This window comes from Lissotriton vulgaris, chromosome 11 (assembly GCF_964263255.1).
Source record: "Lissotriton vulgaris chromosome 11, aLisVul1.2, whole genome shotgun sequence".
Taxonomy (NCBI): domain Eukaryota; kingdom Metazoa; phylum Chordata; class Amphibia; order Caudata; family Salamandridae; genus Lissotriton; species Lissotriton vulgaris.
The window spans coordinates 298,691,979-298,714,274 of NC_141699.1; the positions used below are offsets into that span (position 1 = coordinate 298,691,979).

The 22,296-nt window shown below is 44.5% G+C and overlaps 1 protein-coding gene across 1 annotated transcript in view; it reads right to left on the reverse strand.

Moving 5' to 3' along the window:
- Nucleotides 1–597: 597 nt before the first annotated feature.
- Nucleotides 598–22,296, reverse strand: part of SPRING1 (SREBF pathway regulator in golgi 1) — an 84,265-nt gene continuing 62,566 nt past the window's right edge. The window contains exons 5-6 of the mRNA XM_086943261.1: nt 21,440–21,553; nt 598–1,957 (exon numbers count right to left, since the gene is read on the reverse strand). Coding sequence (XP_086799387.1) covers nt 1,874–1,957; nt 21,440–21,553 — 198 coding nt within the window. The 3' untranslated portion in view covers nt 598–1,873. The remainder of the gene's footprint in view (nt 1,958–21,439; nt 21,554–22,296) is intronic.

A 22,296-nucleotide genomic window follows, 5' to 3' on the forward strand; every position in this document is an offset into this window, starting at 1 on the left:
TTCCAAAACAGACTGATAATTTTGTTTGAAAGATTTGGATACTATTCCTTGGTGGAATGAAGCACTAATTTCATTAATCTCCAAGCTCAGAGAGGGTAAGTATTACTTTATGGAAGCAGTCATGCAAGGGTTGACAGAGATATTCAAGGCTTTCATACTGAATTAACATTAGTTCTAGATGGGTGAAATAACGTGTCAGGTTATGTAGATAGCACTGCAGGAATGGGAATTCAGGTTAAGTTACTACTTTAACTGTTGTATTTCCTGTTTTAGGCTTTGTGTTGTTGTCACTATTCACCTCCTGTGAATCTTAACTAAAACTTAACATTTCGTGCACTGAGATTTATTTAATATACATATATTTGAATTATTCGTTTTCTGGTCTAATTGGACTTTAAATTGAAATTGTATCTATTATTTGAAAAAGGTCTTGATTAGGGATGATGAGTCTATCATTGTATGGCAAAGTACCCAGTCACAAGATGATACTTCCCAACCCCTTCAAAGTGCTAAATAAATAAGAAAAACGTAATATCCTTGACCACAAACAGTATGTCCAGGAAAAAGGGATATAGGAATTACACACCCCTGCTGAAGTGTAATCAACGTGTTTATTTTATACTTAACATGGTTTCTTTAATATTTAATGAAAGCACCTCTGATGGACGAGAAGATATGAAGTCAGAAAGAGCACTGAGCACATGTTTTGTGACAGTGCACAATTACATTTTTGGATGCCTTTTTGCTAATAACAGTACTAGGATGCGATTGCCCTAATAAATATTACAGACCAAACATGTAACTAACGGTACAAAGATGAAGCACTTAAGCTGAACAATTAACACAAACTACTGGTTCTTAAATAAATTGCAATTTTTTTAACATTAAGTTATTTGGGTGCTCTTAATAAGAAACAAAAAAATGGTAAAACTAAATTGGTTACACAATATAGGAGGTCCCTATCCCCTGGCCAACTATTTCCATTTCTTAGTGTGTCGTGTCCCCCTGCAGAGCACCCATACATTTGAAACCATGTCCCCGAAATAAACATTATAAATATATCTATAAAGCACGAGTCTAATAGAGTTTCCACACATGATATTTGTCTTACAGTAAAGAAAAAAAAACATATGCATTACAGTCCCTGAACAATATTCCATAGAGTCTCCTATTGAAAAACAAAAGTGCTTGGTCAATGAGAAGATGCAGGTTCACATAAGGCCGGCTGTTCGAGCAAAGGATTTGAGATTTGAGATGCCAAAAAAACTCAGTGTTATAAAAAAATACACTTAACATAATAGCATTGCAAGATAATTTGCCAAATTCGTCATTGCTCTTCATTAAAACAGGCGGAGTGCATTCAATTGTGGGTTGTTTTTATCACATCATCGTCCTTACAGAGCGCATGATAAAGTGTCTCATTTGTATCTTCAAATTAGATTCCTCATTAACAGTTGACGTTGGTGATTATTTTCAGGCAACTGAATGTGGATATTTATTTGCTCCTGAAAAGTGGCAGAGACAAGTTGCTTCAATGGCCCTGACGTGAGCAGAAAGATTGGAGTTAATAAATACAAGATGCAATGTGTAAACATCCCATTTCAAATTGCAGTGTTTGTGCAAAAAGAATTACAAGTCTATTCATCGTCTCCTCCGGTTTCATAGGTGCCTAGCACAGAACTGTTTACGAAAAACATGCCCACACAAGTGGAGAACAGAAGCCTCATCCATCCTGCGAAAGCATGGCCCTTGCCCAACCGATGGGTAGTGCCGTCTTGTCTTTCTTGACGAATATGGTGCAGTGCCCCATTGCCAGTGTGGCATCCTGAGACAGACCAGTCCTTTTTCAAACCTTCCACTCAGACAATATTAGTCAAATGGGTAGAAGCTCTGGTGGATTTTCCCCGTAGCAGTACTTTGCCAATGGATCCCGGTAGGTATTCTCATGTTGAACACTCTGTTAAAGAAACAAAATCAGTAATAAGAAGCAAAATTGTAATAACTGTACAAATAGCTGTTACGCACCTGACAAAAAGTTATTGTACAACATATGAGCAGACCCAGTACCAGGGATAACAAATTAGGCAGGGACTACAGCCACGAGGCAAAAACAAAATGAATCATAAGAAGCGTTAGGCAGTGGTGCCTGGCAGGCATGCTTTTATTTAACTTACTACTTCCATTTCAGCACCATTGAATAAAAGCAGTGCTCACCAATCTTTAGAACCACAACCCAATTTTTAGAAAGACAAACTTTCGCGACCCACCTACAATTAATAGCCGTGAGGAGGGCAATTATTTTTTATGTACAAAAGCATCCTGATGTAGCACAATGTCATTTACAGACAGCACATTTTCCATTGAAATGGCCACTAAAATTGCATATGCATATAGTTTTATTGCTAAAACTATATAGCACACAAAAGATAGTGTGGAAATCAGGTTTCTGTGAACATTTGTTATTTGAGCGTTAACAAGTATAGTGTCTTGATTTGTTTTGCTCATACTTAAATCTTTCTTTCCATCATGCTTCAGAATAAACAACAAATGTGCGTCATTTTTGCTTTCCTAAATGCGGAATGCATACAGTGAATTTACAGGTATTTACAGTTTCGTGTTTGGTACAAAAAAAAACATCCTAAAGCCTTTTGTTTCACACTCCCTGTACCCCCAGCAAGATTGTCACATAATTCACTTTACCAACTCCTCTCACTTTGAAGTCTGAGAAAGGAAAGGAAAAGGAAAGTAAACACCAGGCCGCCAGGAGGGAGGAAAGGAAGAAGGAGGTGGACTGACGTGGCGTGAGCGAGCCACTAGCAGCCACCCATACAAGAGTTTCTCGTACTCACTTACCCATGAACCACAACAGATGAGGCTGATTGTCCATGTCTCACAGATGCTTCACTTCTCCCTGGAAGATTCGCTTGCAGCGGTTCATCTGCGACACTGCTATTGTGCTGGTGAAGCCTATGAGGGCTGACCCGTCCAGAGGAGGTCGAGGGCACCCGGTCCACGAGTGCCATGACGCAATCATACCGTTTCAGGTCACGAAGAGGGCATGGGCGTCCGCAGAAATGTTTCCAGGGGGGGGCAAACTTTTAACTTCATCACTCGCATTCCAGGGGGGGGGGCAACATTTTAACTTCCTCACTCGCCTTCAAGGCACTTTTAATGCAGACGGCCCATTGTCATTCTTTAAGTGATGATCAGCAGCAGAGAGAATGACAATGGGCCCGTCCACAGTCTGCTCGAGGTCGGGGAGGGGCTGCTGCAGCCTCTACAGTTCACAGAGAAGTGCAAGAGGCCCCAAGTGAGAGATCATTTAAACTCCTGGGGCTTCTCGCAGGGGAACAGCCTGCTGTAATCTTGAACATTACGGACCAAAAGGAATGGGACCGGTGACCCAGGGGGGGGCAAGCGCACCCCCTTGCCCTCCCCTGCGGACGCCCATGGAAGAGGGGCGGGGAGGCAGACAATGACGGGGCAGTCAGTTACTAAACTATTAGCATCTGAGAGCGGTGGCAGTCGGCTCTCTTGAGGCCTTCTAATATTGAGTGTACTTTTCACAAAGACTACACCTGAAGCTATAAAGCTATAAGGCTGCTGGAAGTGGACAAAGGGGATGAGTTGGCTTTGCTCAGCCAGCCTGCCAGCCAAAGCTCTGACTGCCGACCATTCTGCAACCTTGCTGAAATGGAAGCTGCTGTGCAAGGTAACATTGTTTCCTCCTTTGACTGTTCTTTCTAATGTAGCTACAGGCTATACTGATACAGTTCCCGATACTACAGGCGTGGTTGGGGAGGTTCTCATTTCTAAGAGAGTTGAAGAAGCAGGGCCTAGTACCTTGGTCTCACACACCTCAGATTTGTCGAATATAATCATCGTCAACACTGGTGAAAATTAAGAACAGGCTGCTCCCCTAAACAGTTCTGAGGCAATTAATCACACTGCTGTATTCTATCAAACTGCCTAAGCAGTCCCTCTTGGGAGCACAGCATCTGATACAAGAGCTGATTCCTCTAAATCCACTTTGGTAGCTCTAGAAACAGGAAGAAGGGAGAAGGGAGGTGCAAATTGCTCTGACAATGGCACATTTAATGCTAAGTAGAAGCTTCTGAACATAAGGGAGAACAATCTAGCTGAAGTTTATTCTATGGCCAGTTTTCTGTGGCAGTGGATGATCTCCAACTGAAGAACATAATGCTCCTGGCAAGTAACAGTAATGATAGTGATACCCGGATAGGCTCAATTTAGCGATCTGTGGGTAGCCCAGGTGAGCAGGAGTCCACGTCAAACAGGTGCGGCTCTGTTTAATCAAACTGTTCACACATAACAAGGTAACATGGAAACTCTTGGAAATCCCGAGGGGGGGGGCAGGGGGGGGTCCAGTGACAGCTTTAATCATAGCCAAACTGTCAACTAATAACACTGAGCTTCTTTCAGTTAGCAAAAGTATGGCAGTTACTCAGACAAGGGGTATAGGTGCATTAAATACTAGCTGTGTACCTACTGCTGTAATCCTGGTTCTCAAGCCCACATTATCCACTATAATCCAACTGATGGAAGTCCAGCGCTCTGAGGCACTCCAACATTATGCACAGGTGTGAGCGGATAACCTCCAACTGCAGCAATCATTAGCTACGATGACGGGGAAGGTCTCATCACTTACTCTCCAGGTCATACAGCTGCAGCAAAGAGTTGCCGACACGTAAGAGAGCACGAGGATCAGCTCACTCTGGTTCAATCTAAGGTTGAAGACCTGGAAAAATCGCCAGCGTTGCAACAAGTTTAGGGTTTTCGGTAGGGGTGGGCGGAATTTGCGCAATTGCGCTGCGCAAAACTCCGCAAAATGGTAAAAAATCTCTGCGAGCACGCAAAAGTTCAGCGAACACGCAGAATTTCTTGTTCTGCCCGTTCGCAATGCTTTTCTCTTGTTCGTGAACGCTGTTTGCGTGCTCGGGGAGAAATATTTTGCAAACACACATTTTGAAAGCGCCAACAAGCAAAAAATTCCACGAAGTGGAGAATTTCCGGCAATTCCGCGTAACGCGAAATTACACAAATTCCGCGAGCGGAACGGAATTTACTGCCCAGGCCTAGTTTTCAGGATCCCAGGAGGAAAGGAGGGAGAAACCTCACAAATTATTGTGCAGCTGTTTGCATGAGCTTTCCTTTAAATCTCAGATTGGATATGGACTCTTAAATACAGCACGCCCACCGACTCCTGCTGCGTTGGGACACCTCCAAAAGTGACAAAGCCAAACCTCTTCCTATTCTGATATTCATAGGAAATATTTTACAGATAGGCAATATATTTGAAGGCACGTCCCTCAGCACCAATCTCAGTTTGCAAAGGTATGACTTTACAAAGAGAAAGTAAGTCAACGAACTATGGATTTCCAGTGGAAGCATAGACAACTGATTGATCAGTTAAGAGCAGTGGAGGCTCATGTTTTCCTTTAGGAACCTGCCAGGTTGAAGATTATGAGAGATGGTCAAACATTTTGTCATTCCAAGGCAGATACCACCAAGCTTCTCAGAAAAGATGCAAGGATAGTGGATAATCTCCGGATTGATAACTGTACCTGTTTAAACATTTTTTGCAACTATGCAAATGTTTGTTTTGTGACTTATGCTTTCTACACTTATTACTACCCGGGGTTCCAACTGCAATATTCCTCAGATGATTCCTTTTTCTGCTATGGTTGGATGGGGGCAGGGTATGGGGGGCTATGAGCACACTATGGGTTGTCATGGTGATCAGAAAGGCCTTAGGGGTGGGGTGATTATTTTCACCATTGGCTGGGGGAGTCATTGTTATTGGTGCTTGGTTTTGTCACTTCTATATGGGTGTTTTTTTGGGGGGGGGGACGGCAGAAAATAAAAAGGCGTTGTAGTGCTCACAGCTTTCTTTTGGATTTTAGTGTTACTTTTGCATACAATTTGAATTTAGCACGAACTGTTGTTAGTAATTATGCATTAGGACTCAGTTTGAAGGAAAATGTGTTGGAATGTTGCTGGCCTTAACCGTCCCCTGAAGTATTTAATGGTTAAGGAGAACATTTCTGCTTCTAAATCTCATATAGTATGTGTAACTAACACCCATTTTGCTTACAAAGATCAAGGTCTTCTCAGGCAGCTGTGGTAGAATACTGTTATAAGCACTTGCTAAACGGCCCCTATTCAAGGGGTCGCCATACTATGTACTAATTATCTGGAGTACACGGCTCTTAAAACTGCCTCAGACTCTAGAGATAGGTGGGCGATTGCACAGCTGATGATTTGACACAACAAAATGTACTATATATACCGTACATGGCCCTAATACTGAGACCAGCTGAATCTAGAATTATTGGAGTGATCAGGGAATTTGTTACAGTTGGGGGATGTTAATTGGGTTATTAGCTACTTCACTGATACTACTAACCACAATGCCTATTCTTGTATTGCTAAAACAAGGGCTTCCATCCTGGAGGTATTGCGGGTGCACGGTTTGGTAGATGTATGGAGGACTCTCTATCCTGTCACCCCTGGGTTTACATGCTTTTCCTCACCCCATTAACAATATTCTCGAATCATCATGGCTTTAATCGCCCAACAGCTGAATCAACATGTTAATACAGAGATGTGCCCTAAGATGAGATCAGATCATAACCCAGTCTTGCTAACTGTGGCTTCCTGACATTAATAAAGAGAGACACATTTTCACCTTTCCCTGCACGCTTCTCTCCAAACGAATCCATATAACTGACCAGTTGAGGAATTTTATAGCTAGCAGTTAATAAGGACTCCGCCCAGCTGCATGATGTATGGGACACAATGAAGGCATATGTCCAGGGGCTACTCTACAGTTTATCCTGGAAGCAAATAAGCATGATAGAGAGATGCCCTCTAAGCTTCGCTTCCAACTATTGGAGGCAGAATTTCACCATGCCCAAGCGGTTAAGGTTAAAAACCTAGGTTAGCCTTTAATTTACCTTGAGCTACTGAATCTGTTGCAGGGATTCTGCGAAGTCATAGAACTGTGCTTGGGATCATAAAACCTTAGTAGGCAGGGACTGAGCCATGAGCCATCCCACCACCCGAGTACCCATGAGCACGAGACTAACTAGCTAGAATATTTCACTTGCCCTCCTACTCACTCACGCAGGCACACGTGATTAGACGCCAAAGAACACAATCCCCGAACCTCTCAGGAATCGTGGTTGAAGGACACACCATTTCACTCTCAGCCCACAATAAGTTCTGACAGAGACACAAGAAAAGTTTAAATTGTTTATTTTAAGTATTGTGCTCTAGTATGCGCTATAAGTGCCACAATAAGTAAGAAAATTATTCACACAAAATACGATTAGCATAGTAAGTAGTCCATAAAAGGAGCTGTCATTTTATAAGACAGAATAACCTAACTTCCTTCCCTGTCTACAGAAGAAAAAAATATTACATAATGGAAGAAATCTTGTTTTTGGCAGCAGACCCCATACCTTAACATGCACAAATGAAAGTTCTACATCTCAGGTACTGTCACAATCTGTTCCCTGGAAAGCTCCCTTTCCAAGTGTGTTGTTACCCATTCGTGCATACCTATATGCATTTGTGCATTTTGTCTAGGTGCTAGGGGCCGACCAGAACAGAATAACAAGGGGCATTGTTGTTTGACCTGGTCTAAGGTGTGCAGACTAAATCCCAGGAAAGAACAGGACGCAAACACAAAAGCAGGTTGGGTGTGAAAGTACAGTGTGGCACAAAACAAAATAACTTTGTAATGAAACGTCTGCAAAGCAGAGGACAGTCTGCAACGTGCTCAAGCCAACATAGGGAAAACAACAATGTGCCTGCATGGGACATGTGACAAATCTTTGCTGTTTACTTGATCGAAGTCTTCGGGAGAAGGTGGCAATAAAGTACCACAACAATAAGGCTCTTCAATATAAATATGGGGAAGATTCTGAGCAGGTGTTAGCCTACCTAGATTGCCGAAAAGAGGCCTGGGAATGCTATTAAGTATGTTAAGGATGGGCCGGTTGCTCTCTCTCCCTCCTGCCTGACATACCACATTGATGTCTCGGTTAGTCTCATGATTATAGTTGCACTGTTTTCATGTTATTTTGAGTTATGGTTTACCATTTGTGATTTTTCATGCTACCGCAACGGTTTCAACATATGACTACTGAAAGACTGTAAAATGTCTAGATCGTTCAACGCTCATGTTGAAACCCCTTAAATGTATGTACAGATCAAGTAGTGCGAACTACTTTCAAATACACTGTTGCTCATTATACTAACAAAGAAATATTTAATAGTAAATGTTTTAAGGATAAAGCCGGCCTTCTGCATTTTGGCTCACAAGCTATAGGTAGGGAATTCACTGATGTTTATAAAGATCTTTGTGGTCATCATGTTCCAGCAATTCAACCCCCGATTGATGAATATATAAAGAGGGTCAACCTGCCTCACTTGGAGCACCATCAGAGGCTAATATTGGAAAGGGATATTACTATCCAACAACTTGAGCTTGCCATTAAATCCCTGCCCTCAGGAAAGGAAACAGGGGAGGACATTATTCCTGTGGAGTTTTATAAGCCGTTTAGTGAAACACTTCTTCCCCTATTTATGATTCTTGTGTTACAGAAGGACTGTGGGGGTGAAGCTCCTAATTCCTGGAAGTCCACTAATATTAAAGTCGTCCTTAAGAAGACAAGGGATCTTACCGGCCTATTTCCTTGATTAATGCAGATACAAATATTTGTGCTAAGTTTTTGCTGCAAGATTGGCCCCTCTGGTCCAATATATCGTCTCACCCCCAAAACACGGTTTTGTCCCTGGTAGAGACGCTACCAGCCATACGAATGCAGCAGCTGCTGTGTTTGATGTGGCTAGAACTACCGGCAGGAGGGTGGGTATGATATTACTGGATGCAGAGAAGGCCTTTGTTCGAGTAGTATGGACATTTCTCTAGACAGTGATGTTAGTGTTTGGCATTGGATGCAGATTCCTCTCCTAAGTTATGTCCTTATAAAAGAACCCTATGGCTAGGCTAATCCTATTTGACTATAGCTCACCTCCATTTAGTATTTACAGGACCATGCGCCAGGGCTGTCCATTATCCCAGCTATTGTTTGCCCTCTGTATTGAACTCTACCTTCGGTTACTTATCTCCAACCCTCTGATTCGACCGATAATATCTAATGGGGTAGAATTGAAAATTAGTGCATATGCTGATGATGTTGCAATATACTCACCTGGTCCCCGTGAAGCTATTGATCTAATCTCAGTAGAGGCGTATAGCTTTGGGGTAGTTTCTGGTAAGAAGCTTAATCTCTTAAAAACTCATGTTCTGCTTAATTTTCATGCAGAGAGCTCGATCCCCGGAATCACTCCAGTAGCCACCTATCTTGGGGTTACAATTTGCACTAAAGTGGATCACATGGTTGATTTTAATTACGAGTCCCTTTTACAGCTAGTTAGCGCCAAGCTGCGGTTATGGAATCATCTTCCAATCAGCTTAACAGGCCAGTGTAACATTATAGAACAATGCAATAGGTTATTGTTAAGATTAACATTCTCCCCAGATGTCTCCATCTTTTCAGGGCGACACTGCTGAAAAGTCCCATATTCATTTTTTAAAGCGCCTTAAGGGGGATATTGGCAGTTCTGTCTGGCACTACAAGAGAACCAGGCAGGCTATTCTCTACATCAATCAAGCTGGTTTTCTCCTCCCAGATTTTAAGATGCATTTCTGTGCTGATTTCGGTCTCAGACCCTGGAACTTGCTTATGGATCATGACCCATCCGTTACGGTTTCTTTCATCAGATGGTGCAGCCTGAATTACTTCAAATGGGTCCAGTTTAAGATCATAAGGTCCTTCTAAAAGATCAGAGGGGTAAATCTGTGTTAAATGTGCTGCGTAATCTGTACACTCATACGTAGTTGTGTGGAAACTATCTTCCCACCCATACTCCATTATGCAGTGGCCATGCTTTGCTTCAAACTAGGCCTAACAACTAAGGGCCAGCTTTTTGACATGTCTGGGCTTCACACTTTCCCTCTCTTCAAACTTGTTATTGTCTTCTCCAACAGTCCTTTTAAAAAATATTTACAGATTCGGGGCATCTTGTCATGTAATCAGCTATGTTTGGCTGTTGGGGAGAGCTCAGCAGTCTTGAAGTACTTTTTTACTACTGTTGGCACGTTATCAATCAGATCATTTTATAAGATTGTGTGCCTATTGGGACAATAAATGGCCTAAGCATGCGGCAAAGTGGAGCATCAGTCTAGAAGAGACTATCTCACCAGATGAGATTACGAATGTATTTGACATTATCAACCACTTGTTTTTCTCAGCTAGCCTCAAATTACAGCATTTCAAACTATATGTAGGCTCCATTGTACACTGGAAAAAATCTGTAAATGGGCTGTGAATCACTGATAGTAAGACCAGCTGTCTTAAGTGTGGCGCCTTCTCTGCTGAGATCATCCATATGTTTGCTGGCTAGCCTTGGTTAAAAGCTTTTTGGCCTGGAATTGCTCTGCCTCTCTCTTATCACCTGTGGTATGATATGCACCTATTTGCTAAAGATATTATGTTGGCTCATACATGCGTTGTCAATCCCAGAAATTTTGTGGTGATCTCAATAGCAATTGTTACTGCCCAATCATGTATTGCTAGGGCTTAAATAGATCCCACCACAGCCTCTACATTTTTAATTGGTGGTCTATGTTCTGTGAAATTTCGGAACTTGAAGCAGCAATACTGTTAGACCTGGCATTATTGGCGTGAGTCTCACTTACATTTTTGACGGATTGCCTCCGCTATTTTGATATGTTTTAGGGGATTTATGCTTTGGGCACTGTGCCACTGCTAATCAGTGCCACAGTGCAAGTGCTCCCTATGTTGAATTAATGTACTGATTGGTTATTCCATGATTGGGTTAATTGATTTACCTGTCAGCGCCTAGCAAAGTGCACCATGTGTGCCCAGGGCTTGTAAACCAAATGCTGCTGGTGGGCTTGCAGCACTGGATGTGCCATCCACAGAAGCAGCTTGTAAAGTGTGTCTCAGGCCTGCCATTGCAAGGCCTGTGTGTAGTCTGTGACTACCAAGTCAACTTGGCCAAGTGCACCCACTTGCCAGTCCCTAAAACTTCCCTTTGCTTCATGTTAGACACCGCTGTGGTAGGCCAAAGGGCAGGATGCATTGTAAGTATAAGGTAGGACATACTCTGATGTGTGTAGCATGTCTAATAGTGAATTACAGCCATTTTCGTTTTTCACTATTGAAGGCTACCTGTTCACATAGGCCAGAATGGGCAGTTAAGATTATTACATTCTTATAATCCTAACTGACTCAGGGTACACGGTAGAAATTCGAATTTAGTATGCCTGAACTCAGAATGATAAAATACATCTTTTAGTAAATTTAATTTTAATATTCTGTGTTTGCAAACACAACTTTTAGAAAGCAGGTATTTGCTTGCCTAACCATTTGAGCCTGCCTCTGCTGGGTTGGGTATTCCTTGTCTGGGTTTGTGAGTGACAGGGCTGGGAGATTCTAGGAGACAGGCTGGGGCAGCCCGGTGGTGAATAGAGAGATGTGCATCTAGATGGGAGGGGGTATTGCACCTGGGACCTGAATGGGGCTGGGTCTTCCCTCTACAAAGCTGTCTCCACCCCCTGTGGCTTGTCTGATGTCTCTGCCCTGCCCTGTGAAAGGAGAGGAGGAATCATGTCAACAGAGTGCTCCAGAGCTGTATCTTCCCTCCCCTGTGCTGGCTCCACCTCCTGTGGGGCGGCTGAGGTCTCTGCCCTGCACAGTGAAAGAAAGAAGAGTGTCATGTCAACAAAGTGCTCAGGAACTGGTTTGAACTAGGCAGAGGCCTCTCTGCCATCGGAGAACAAAGACTTTTGGGGTATAAATATTGGGACCCTGCTCCCAAGAGATTAGATCACTTCTGGAACAAGAAACCTTTCTGCCAAGGAGAAGAATAAAGGAAGCTGTAGGAGTTTGAATTGTCCCTCTGCCAGTGTGCTGTTTGCTGGGTTGGCCTGCAGTGGTTGCTTCATTGCCAAGGGAAAGGAGAAGGAACTTTGTAAGGACTTTCATCTACAGAATATTCTCCAAGTGCTTGAACTATGCTTGCCTCTTGCTGAAGTCTTAGGGACAAACGACTTCACTTCCAGCTCCCTCCTGAATTTCCTTGCTGGGAATTCTGACTCCAGACACTTTTGAGCTGGAAGCGCTGCATCTCCCTGGAAGCGTGTGTTCATCGAAGCGGTCTGCTGTCGCATCACCGGAGAAGTGTGTCGCAGGGCTTGTCGCAGCTCCAAAGTACAGAGTCGTCGCAAAGCTGCCAGGGGGTCATCGCATCGCCGCATCAAGGGCGCCATCTTCGTGCATCGCAACTGGATCCTCGCATCACATCAAGGCGCAATCTTGCGCACCGCAACGGGCCCGCAAGCCGAGAATCTACGCATCACCTTCGCTCCGGTAAGGCTCACAACGAGTCCCCTACTCTGCACAAGCATTGAGGAAGGACGCAACCGTTCCCCTGGATCACGGAACCGAGGCATCTCCCCTTTTGAGAGCCTTTCGTTTACTCTGCGTTACGCATCCAGGTACTTTGTTGAGAACTTTGTCGCATTGAACAGCAACTTGATCTAAGAGACTTTAATCATCTTTTAAGAAACCTTAAGTGTAGTATTGTGGATTTTTGTCGTTTGTGGTCTTGTGTTAAGTCTATATAAAGAATACTTATTTTTATAAAACCTGTGTTGTGTCCATCTGTAGTGTCATCACTGTATTACTGTGTATATTCACAAATGCTTAACACACTGCCTCTGAGATAAGCCTGTCTGCTCGTGCCAAGCTACCAAGGGGGTGCGCAGGGGTTATTAAGGAGTGTAATCCCCTTATCCTGACTTAGAAGTAAGGGTCCCTATTTGGACAAAGGTGAATACCATTGCCAACTAGAGACCCCCAGATCTAACAAACACTCAGAACTAAAAGTATTAAGGGTCATCTCCGTCTTAAACATATTTGGGACAACTTCCTTGCTGATGTTACCTTTTCCAATTTTCTTTCTTTTGATTGAAAGGTTTTATGCTATGTTGCTATACACTTTGGATCAATGTAGAATGGTATTGGTTTACTATGAGCATTTGTAACTATTAAAAAATAATAATAGAAAAAGTAAACACCAATTGCCCACTGTTATAAAAAAAAAAAGAAACAGCACTTAGTCAGAAGACAGTCTGACATTGGTCTTTGAAGCACAGAAAATGTGACAAGATAAATACAGAATTTCAAGTCATCGTTATTTATTGCTAGAAGTTTTACGACCCACCAAAAATTGGTGTGCGACCCACAGTTTGGGAAACACTGCCTTAAAGGATTATTTCACCTTATCTACAAGCTGCCCAGCATGGAAACTCTTTGCAATACATTAATACTGTAATAAAATTTAGTGCCATAGTCACATGGGCCAAAGAATAAATAAGCATCCACAAACATTGCTATTCTTAGTTCCTTCCCAGTGCAGAAAAGCCAAAAACATAGGAATTGAAGTCAACAACTTCCATAAACTGAATACAGGTAAATAAGGGATCAAGATCTAGACCTTGAATGTATTCTTGTTTAGTCAATATCCATTTTATTCCATTTGGTCCAACATCTAGGTTCCTCCACCTCCATTCCCTCTGGTGAGTTTGGTATGCTTACAAATCACACTTCATACTAGGCATTTCAGTTTAAGTTAAGGAGGAGAAGTGTGGCTCAATGGTTAGAGCGGCAGACCCTGATGCAGAAGTCTAGCTCGGGACCAGGGTTCAATTCCCCGCCTCGGCGGGTCTTGGGCTCAAAATTCCATGGACCTGATAATTCTCGCCTCGGTGCCTATTCCAATCATGGAGTCCCACTCTGCAACTCTGGGCAATAGCTTGCTTAATCTCCACAACGGCCCCCACAACGCTAAGGATGCCTGGCCCGGTGCCCAGGAGTGGACGCCTCACAGGGAAAGCCAGGATGGGTTGCACAGCGGTATTCGTACAAGCGCCTTGAGACCCTTGCGGGTGAGTAGTGCGCTATACAAGTATCAATTTACATTTACAATTTACATTTTACTCATCTGGTCCAACCTTACTGTCGGTGGCTTATGTTTAAGGGACAAGGAGATATACCTACTTTCCAAAGTGGAATGACTTTGGACGTTTCATGAATGAACATTTAGGACTTCTATCATGTAAAAGAAGCTCATACTACCACTTGTCAATGCCTTGATGTCGACCATTGGTAAGATGTCAGGGTGCAGCGGTATGGAAATTGACAGTCCGGGTTTGTGTGACTGGCCCTTTTATTTGGCAGACCAGGAGTAATGAAGCCATAAGCTACTCCTGATAAAGAACACTGTAGAAGCTGCATCCCAAAGCTTTTCAAGATATCTAGGCTTGGCACGAGGTTGAACACCTTTATACTTTCATCATTGTTTTGAAAGACACTGCTTCACAAATGTTACAGTCCTTAAGTTCAAGTTCATCATTTATATAGCGCACTACTCACCCAGAGGGTCTCAAGGCGCTATTGAATATCCAGGTTTTTAGTTGTTTTCTGAAGGAGAGGTGGTTCTGAGTAAGGCGGAGGTGGGTGGGGAGAGAATTCCAGGTTTTGGCCGCTAAGTAGGAGAAGGATCTTCCCCCCCATGGTCGATGTGTGGATGCGTGGAATTGCGGCGAGGGCTTGATTGGACGATCGAAGTTGGCGGGTGGCGGTGTAAAAAGACAGGCCCGTGTTGAGGCATTCGGGTCCTAGGTCGTAGAGGGTTTTGTGGGCGTGGGTGAGGAGACGGAACGTTATTCTCTTGTTGACGGGGAGCCAGTGGAGGTCTTTCAGGTGACCGGAAATGTGAGCTTGGCGGGGGACGTCTAGAATGAGTCTGGCTGAGGCGTTTTGGATGCGTTGGAGTTTTTTCTGTAGTTTGGCTGTGGTTCCGGCGTAAAGGGTGTTTCCGTAATCCAGTCGGCTTGTGACCAGTGCCTGGGTGACCGTCTTTCTTGTTTCGGTTGGGATCCAACGGAAGATTTTTTTGAGCATACGTAGGATGTTGAAGCATGATGATGAGACGGCGTTGACTTGTCTGGTCATTGAGAGGGAGGAGTCCAGGATGAAGCCCAGGTTACGTGCGTGGTCCGTAGGTGTGGGAGAGTTTCCCAGGGCCGGTGGCCACCATGAGTCATCCCAAGCGCAGGGGGATGATCCTAAGATGAGGACTTCCGTTTTGTCCGAGTTCAGTTTTTGACGGCTGTTCTTCATCCACTCGGCTACTTCTTTCCTCCCTTCGTGTAGGTTGGTTTTGGCGATGTTTGGGTCTTTGGTGAGGGAGAGGATCAGCTAGGTATCGTCTGCGTAGGAGATGATGTTGAGGTTGTGTTGGCGCGCGATGGATGCGAGGGGACTCATGTAGACGTTGAAGAGGGTGGGACTGAGTGATGAACCTTGTGGTATGCCGCAGATGACTTCGGTGGACTCTGATCTGAGAGGGGGGAGGCGGACTCTTTGGGTTCTTCCGGCGAGGAACGAAATGATCCAGTCCAATGCTCTTCCTTGTATTCCGGCGTTGCTGAGGCGTTGTATAAGGGTGCTATGACAGACTGTGTCGAAAGCTGCGGAGAGGTCAAGTAGGATGAGGGCAGTTGTTTCTCCGTTGTCTAGTAGTGTTCGAATGTCGTCTGTTGCTGCAATGAGGGCGGTCTCGGTGCTGTGCTTGGCTCGGAACCCGGATTGTGATGGGTCGAGGGATTTTTTGGATACGAGGAAGGCGGCGAGCTGACTGTTGACGGCTTTCTCAATGACTTTGGCAGGGAATGGGACGAGCGAGATGGGGCGGTAGTTCTTAAGTTCAGTGGGGTCTGCTGTGGGTTTCTTCAAGAGGGCGCTGAGTTCGACGTGTTTCCAGCTTTCCGGGAAGGTAGCGGAGTTGAGGGAGCAGTTGATGACGTCTCTAAGATGGGGTGCGATAATGGAGTCTGCTTTGTTGAAAATGTGGTGGGGACATGGGTCGGTTGGCGATCCTGAATGGATGGAGTTCATCAGGCGGATGGTGTCTTCAGTGGTGACTGGGTTCCAGGCGCAGAGGTTGGTGGGGGGGGGGGGGGGGGGGGGGGGGGGGTTTAGTTCGGAGGTGGGTGGTGTGTACTGGTCTCCGGACTGGTTTTCGAAGCTGTTATGTATGTCAGCGATTTTGTTGTGGAAGAATGAGGCTAGGGAGTCGCAGAGGTCTTGGGAGGGAGTGATGTCGTTGGTGCCGGCTGTGGGGTTGGTGAATTCTTTGACGATGTTGAATAGTTCCTTGCTGCTGTGGGCGTTGTTGTCGAGTCGATCCTTGAAAGTTGCTTTCTTGGTGGATCGGATCAGTTGGTGGTGTTTGCGGGTGGCATTCTTGAAGGTGGCTAGGTTTTCAGTGGTTGGGTTTTTTCTCCAGGCTTTCTCGAGGGTGCGGCAGATCTTCTTGGATTTCTTAAGTTCATTATTGAACCAGGGGGCTTTTTTGTTACCTTGCTGGGTTGGATTGTTTTTCAGGGGTGCTAATTTGTCAGCACTGCGGGTGATCCATTGTGCGAGGTTGGTGGCTGCTTGGTTTGGGTCTGATGAATTGGCAGGAGGGTTTTGGTGGAGCGATGTGAAGAGCTGGTCGGTGGTGATTTTGTTCCAGTTTCTGCGGGGAATTGGTTGTGGGAGGTTGTGGGTCGTAGTCTTTTTGTAGTTGAAGTGAACGCAGCTGTGGTCTGTCCAATGGAGAGCTGTGGTGTGATTGAAGGAGATGTACTTGCTGGAGGTGAAGATTGGTTCGAGCGTGTGCCCGGCACAGTGGGTGGGGGTGTCAACAAGTTGTTTGAGTCCAAGATTTGTGAGGTTGTTCAAAAGGGTGGTGGTGTTGCTGTCGTTGTTCTTTTCCAGGTGGAAGTTGAGGTCGCCTAGTAGAATGTAGTCCTCGGAGGGAAGGGCGTGTGGGCTGATGAAGTCAGTGATGTCATCGCAGAATTGTGTGCGGGGTCCTGGTGGCCTGTAGATGAGGGTGCCTCTGAGTGTGGTCTTGGGGTCGATGTGGATCTGCAAGTGAAGGTGTTCGGCGGCTGCGAGGTGATCATCGGAACTGGTCGTGATGCGGATGGTGTTCTTATGAACAATAGCGATGCCTCCTCCAGTTTGGTTGGTGCGGTCCTTACGGATAATCTTGTAGCCGTCGGGGTTGGCTATTGCGATGTCGGGCGTTGATGAGGCGTTCATTCAGGTTTCAGAAAGGCGACGTCCGGCGATATAGTTTAGAGTAAGTTCCAGAGTTCAGTGGCGTGACAGTGGACCGAGCGGGTGTTGAGAAGGATGCACTTCAGGTGGTTAGTGTCGGAGCTCTGTTTGGAGTTTGTGGATTTGGTGTGGGTCCTGATGCAGTCGAACTTGCAGGAGTGGCAGGTGAAGGGTCCATGGGTGTGACCTGGGGCGGCTTGGTAGCAGTTAGGGAGTCGACCGGGGTTAAGTGCGGAGAGGGTAGGGGCATCGTACGTAATGCGGGAGGAGTGGATTTTGCGGGGACCAGGGGGTTTAGCGCTGGGCGCGGTCCAGGCGCGGAAGGGCGTAGACGGGCTTACCTTTGGCGCACCTTCGGCGCGCATGGGGCGAGTCCGCAGCGCGTGAACGCTGCGCGTCAGCTGTTCTGACTGAGTGGATAGTGGGGGGGGGGGCGGAGCGTGGGAGGGGCAGCTTGGAGGCGGGAGCGTGGTGGAGGGACGGGCTGGGACGGCACAACAACAAAATGGCAGCAATAATAACAAAGCGAAGCAGGGTGAGATTGGGGCCAAAAGTGTAACAGCTGTGCGAGCAATGGAGCGCTATGGGTAATATTAAAGTCCAAACAGCAGTGGTATAGCGCTACGATATTTAAAAGCACAACCAGCAGAGGTAAAGCGCTATGATATTTAAAAGCACAACCAGCAAGAGGTAAAGCGCTACGATATTTAAAAGCACAGCACGAACAATTTTAAGGCACAAAGCACAACCAGCAGAGGTAAAGCGCTAAGATACCCAGGAGGAGAGGGAGTGAGGGGAGCGACCGCTTCTGCACGGGTCTGGAAAGCAGAACACACAAGCATCGAGTCTGTTTACTGGACATTTGTCCACTGAAGGAAGCACACCTGTCAAAGGTGCTGGCATGGTGACTGAGTGCACAGATTAAGAGATAAACACATACATAATTAAGAGAAGTGCACCTATTTTGCTGGAAAGAGTTACAAGTCAGACACAAACTTTATAGAAGGGAGCAGTGTTTTGAGATTCTTGCTCAGTTACTGCCCCTTACCCCCCCTAAAAACTGACAGACACAATTCCCCCACCAATGGCACAGTGCAGCATCCAGAGTCCTTAAAGCGGCAGCGTTAGCATTTTCTTTACTTTTCTCCTAAAACAAACTGATAGGATAGTGTTTTCCATCAAATGTATTTTATTGGGACAACTATATTATGTTTACAAAACTAGGGGCCAGATGTAGGTGGGTAAATACCGGTCGGTAATGCCAAAATTCAGTAAATTTCAGTGTTACCGACCGGTATTTAGCCATTCCTAATGTAGTTAAGGAATCAATACAGATTCCTTATTGCTCTTGCATTTAAGGAATGGGTAATACCGATTCTTTAAATGCAATGTAGGAAGCACATTGAAGAGTGCTTTTCAGCCTTAAGAAATCGGTAATTACCACCAACTTCAAGTTGGTGGTAATTACCGATTTCCCTTAAAAAAGCACTTTTTTGCTTTTTTTAAAGTGCCATGTGGCACACATCCATGCCCTTAGGGCATGTATGTGCGCCACATGTGCACACATGCACATTTCAGGGGTGCAAAAGGGTGTCCTTTGGACACACTGGCACCCTTGAAATACCTCCCGGTATTACCGATTCGTTAATACCGAATCGCTAATACGGAATGTCTTCACATTCATTCCTATGGGCTCCAAGCCCATTGACATGAATGGGTAGGTATTTCTTATTACCGAATCTCAATTACCGATTCGGTAATAAAGAATATTAAGGATGTTTTACTGAATCTTTACCTACATAGGAAATACCGATTTCTTAATTGCGAATCAGTAAAATTCGCTATCAAGAAATCAGTATTTATCATTTACCTACATCTGGCCCAATATGACTTATTGTAAACCTATTTTCTTATTAAACTTAATTTTCAATATATGTTATGTTTATTTTCAAAAATTAGTTTCAGGATTATGCACATAATCCCACAAAGCAGAATCTCATCCCATCTATGTCATAGCTCTGTAGGTCTATTCCTCCTGATCTTCAGCTTTCACCTACAGTTAAATGACAATCAGATTTATATAAGCAATGTCTACCTCGCTCTGAGGTTCACAAGAGCGGTGTAACTAGGGGGGGCGTGGCTACGATCACGATGGAGGAGGACGTGTCCGGGTAGAGCTCTACCAGAGGCTCCCCAAACAGGCCCTGTACTCCGCATATATGCACCCGGAGGGGCTCTTGTCGGGCACAGCCTTATCATGAGCACAACCCGACCCCCCCTGCTGATTTCATCTGGCCCGGATCTATCTCCGTGGACCCCAGCCGGCCGAAGTCATCCCAAGCTGTTCTTCCCCTCTACTGTGAACTACTATGCCGGTGGGCAGCGGAGCGATATTGAGACCCCTGCTGGGCCGATTCCGCCCTTTTGTTGCGTGGCACCCTCGGCGTTTCACAGGGGGTGGGAAAAAGAAATAATCAATTTAATGGCTGGTTCTGATATTTCAGTCTTTTAGTACCTTATTTTGAAGATACTGCAGGCACAGGAACAGTTTTGAGGTTTTAATACACATTTTCCTCAATTCCAGGATGAAGACATAATTTCTGACAATACAGAGTAACATGTTTACATACGAGGTGATTATGGCATTATGGATAGGCCTTTGTGTAGAACCTGTGGAATGGCTCAGAGAGGAACACTCACTTAAGATGGCCCTTGTTAAAGGGGCCCTCTAGCTAAGTTACTTTCAAAAGACATTCCCCTTCAATCCATCAACACATGTGACTCTTCTACCATAGGATCTAGGAAGAACAATTTCTTCACAACTAAGGGCCTACATACGATTTTGGTCGGAGGTGCCTGCGATCGGCACAGTTTTGTGAAAGGCACCCACCAACCATAGGTTGGAAGTTCCAACAGAGAAAACAGGATGCAACCGCACTTCCATTATTCAATAGGACCTTGTGCGGTGGGCTGTAACCGCCTGCAGTATAAGCTCTGATTGAAAAATTTAAGTTTTTAAACATCCCTGTACTGTGCTGGCATGTTTAGGGGGCACCATAGGTGCCCCCAGGGCCAAATGTGGAGGGGTAGGGGGCCCTGCAAGGGGCACCCAAAGGCAGTTTTTGACAGCAAATTAATGTTGGAAAGGCCAGCATGGATTGGCTGTCGGAAACCAACTTCATAATCCAGACAACGGAAATTCCACCCATAAGGGATTAGGAGGGCTTTCCGACTTGCTGACGGGCTCCTTGAGCATGCCGGAAGCGTGTTGGATTCCCCAGCCGGTTTAAACTCAAACCTCCATCATCATAATATGGCAGCCGGACTTTAAACCTACCATGTCGGTCGGCTAGCTCGTAATCAGGCCTTAAGTGTATTGGATTTTGATTTCTGGTGATCCAAACACCCTGTAAAAGCTCTCAAAAGCATAAATTTGAAAACATTTTACACACAGCAGTCTTAGGAGTTAGTACTCTCCACTCTATCGCATTAGTAGTAGCCCAGAGAAATGAAAAAAAAAAAAGATTTGAAGCATCAGTTTAACTTCCTGGATCTTTCCCAGCATACTGGGTTATACCCCACACCTGATTTACAAATGAACATCTTGTTCTCAGTACTCCAGTATCTCACAAAATTGATCTAAAATTTGCATTTTAGCCATCGTTCCTCAGCTCTAGCTTTTATGAATTCAGTTGTAAGGTAGTATCACATAGAGTGATTGTACGTACAATTAAACTTCTATTGGATCCCTTCTATTAAACACTATAGCCACCAATTAAACCATACAATCCGTATTCGAAGTGACAGTCCTATGGTCCGACCTCGGTCTATTGCAAACGCATTGGATATATCCCAAGTTAGATTACAATTTCTATTTTCTAATAATGTCTCTCCCATAATTACATTATATGCTCAGTTCATGTGTGAGCCAATTTAATACCAAGCACATATCTTATTGTCAATCAAAGATGGCAAATGGGACATTACAGATAATAGAAACAACAGTCGACCTGCATGCTGGTTTTATGTCCTCATGCCCACGGCCTTGGACTAAGGCATTAATTAAATCAGCAAATTACTTTCTGAAGGCCTCTTTATAATTACGAATAGATCATTAGGTAGGTGTATATAACGTTCAATACCTGTGAGGATGTTCGGCACTTGGCTAGGCACAGCTCAAAGTGGTCCTCTACTGCTAGAAAGAGGTTCTTGAATGCCACAGCGACTCGATTCAGAAAACGTTCCAGAAGAAGTTGCTGTAGAAAAGGATACAACTTTATCAATATTGCATGCAGTCCATTAATTTTGTTCATACTTTACTGTGAAGAAGAGGAGTGCAATTTGTGGGTGCATGCACAGAACTCCATCAGAACATGACGAACTGCAAATAATCAGGTTTAGGCAAAATATTGGGTACTTTATGCCATCAGTGTATGCCTCTAAGCAAATACGTTGTATCTTCTAATATAAACCCAAGGATCCATTTAAAAAGAAAGAACCAAGAAATTACAGAATTACCAGAGAGGTAGGGAGACACATTTATGTAAAAAATCAGACTCCAGAACAAGATTGAAAGAGAAAGACCGAAAAGATGCTGCATCTATTTTGTAAAGATGCAGACATTTCCACTGGAAAGCAAATTAGATCATAAGCTAAATTCGCACACCCTCAAACATCCAGCAAACGGGACCCATCAGCAAGTCTGATCAGACCCAGAAAACTGTTGTGGGGGAAAGGCCTCAGATGATTGGCCACTGCACTATCTGTCTTCTACGGGCTCCACTGCCTCCTCTAGGAGGAAGAGTATTTTATTATAAAAATAGAAAAACCTACTATAAAAGAAGGTTGCAGGAAATTTGATTTTCCTTGTGACAGGTTAGCAAAGGTAACATGTCAAGAGCACCTCTTAATGAGAGCAGCTGGAAACAAACTAGACAAAAAGGTTTCGCAAGCAGAACATCGAGCTAGGAAAAATAACCTTCCAGGTGATTTTGGTGCC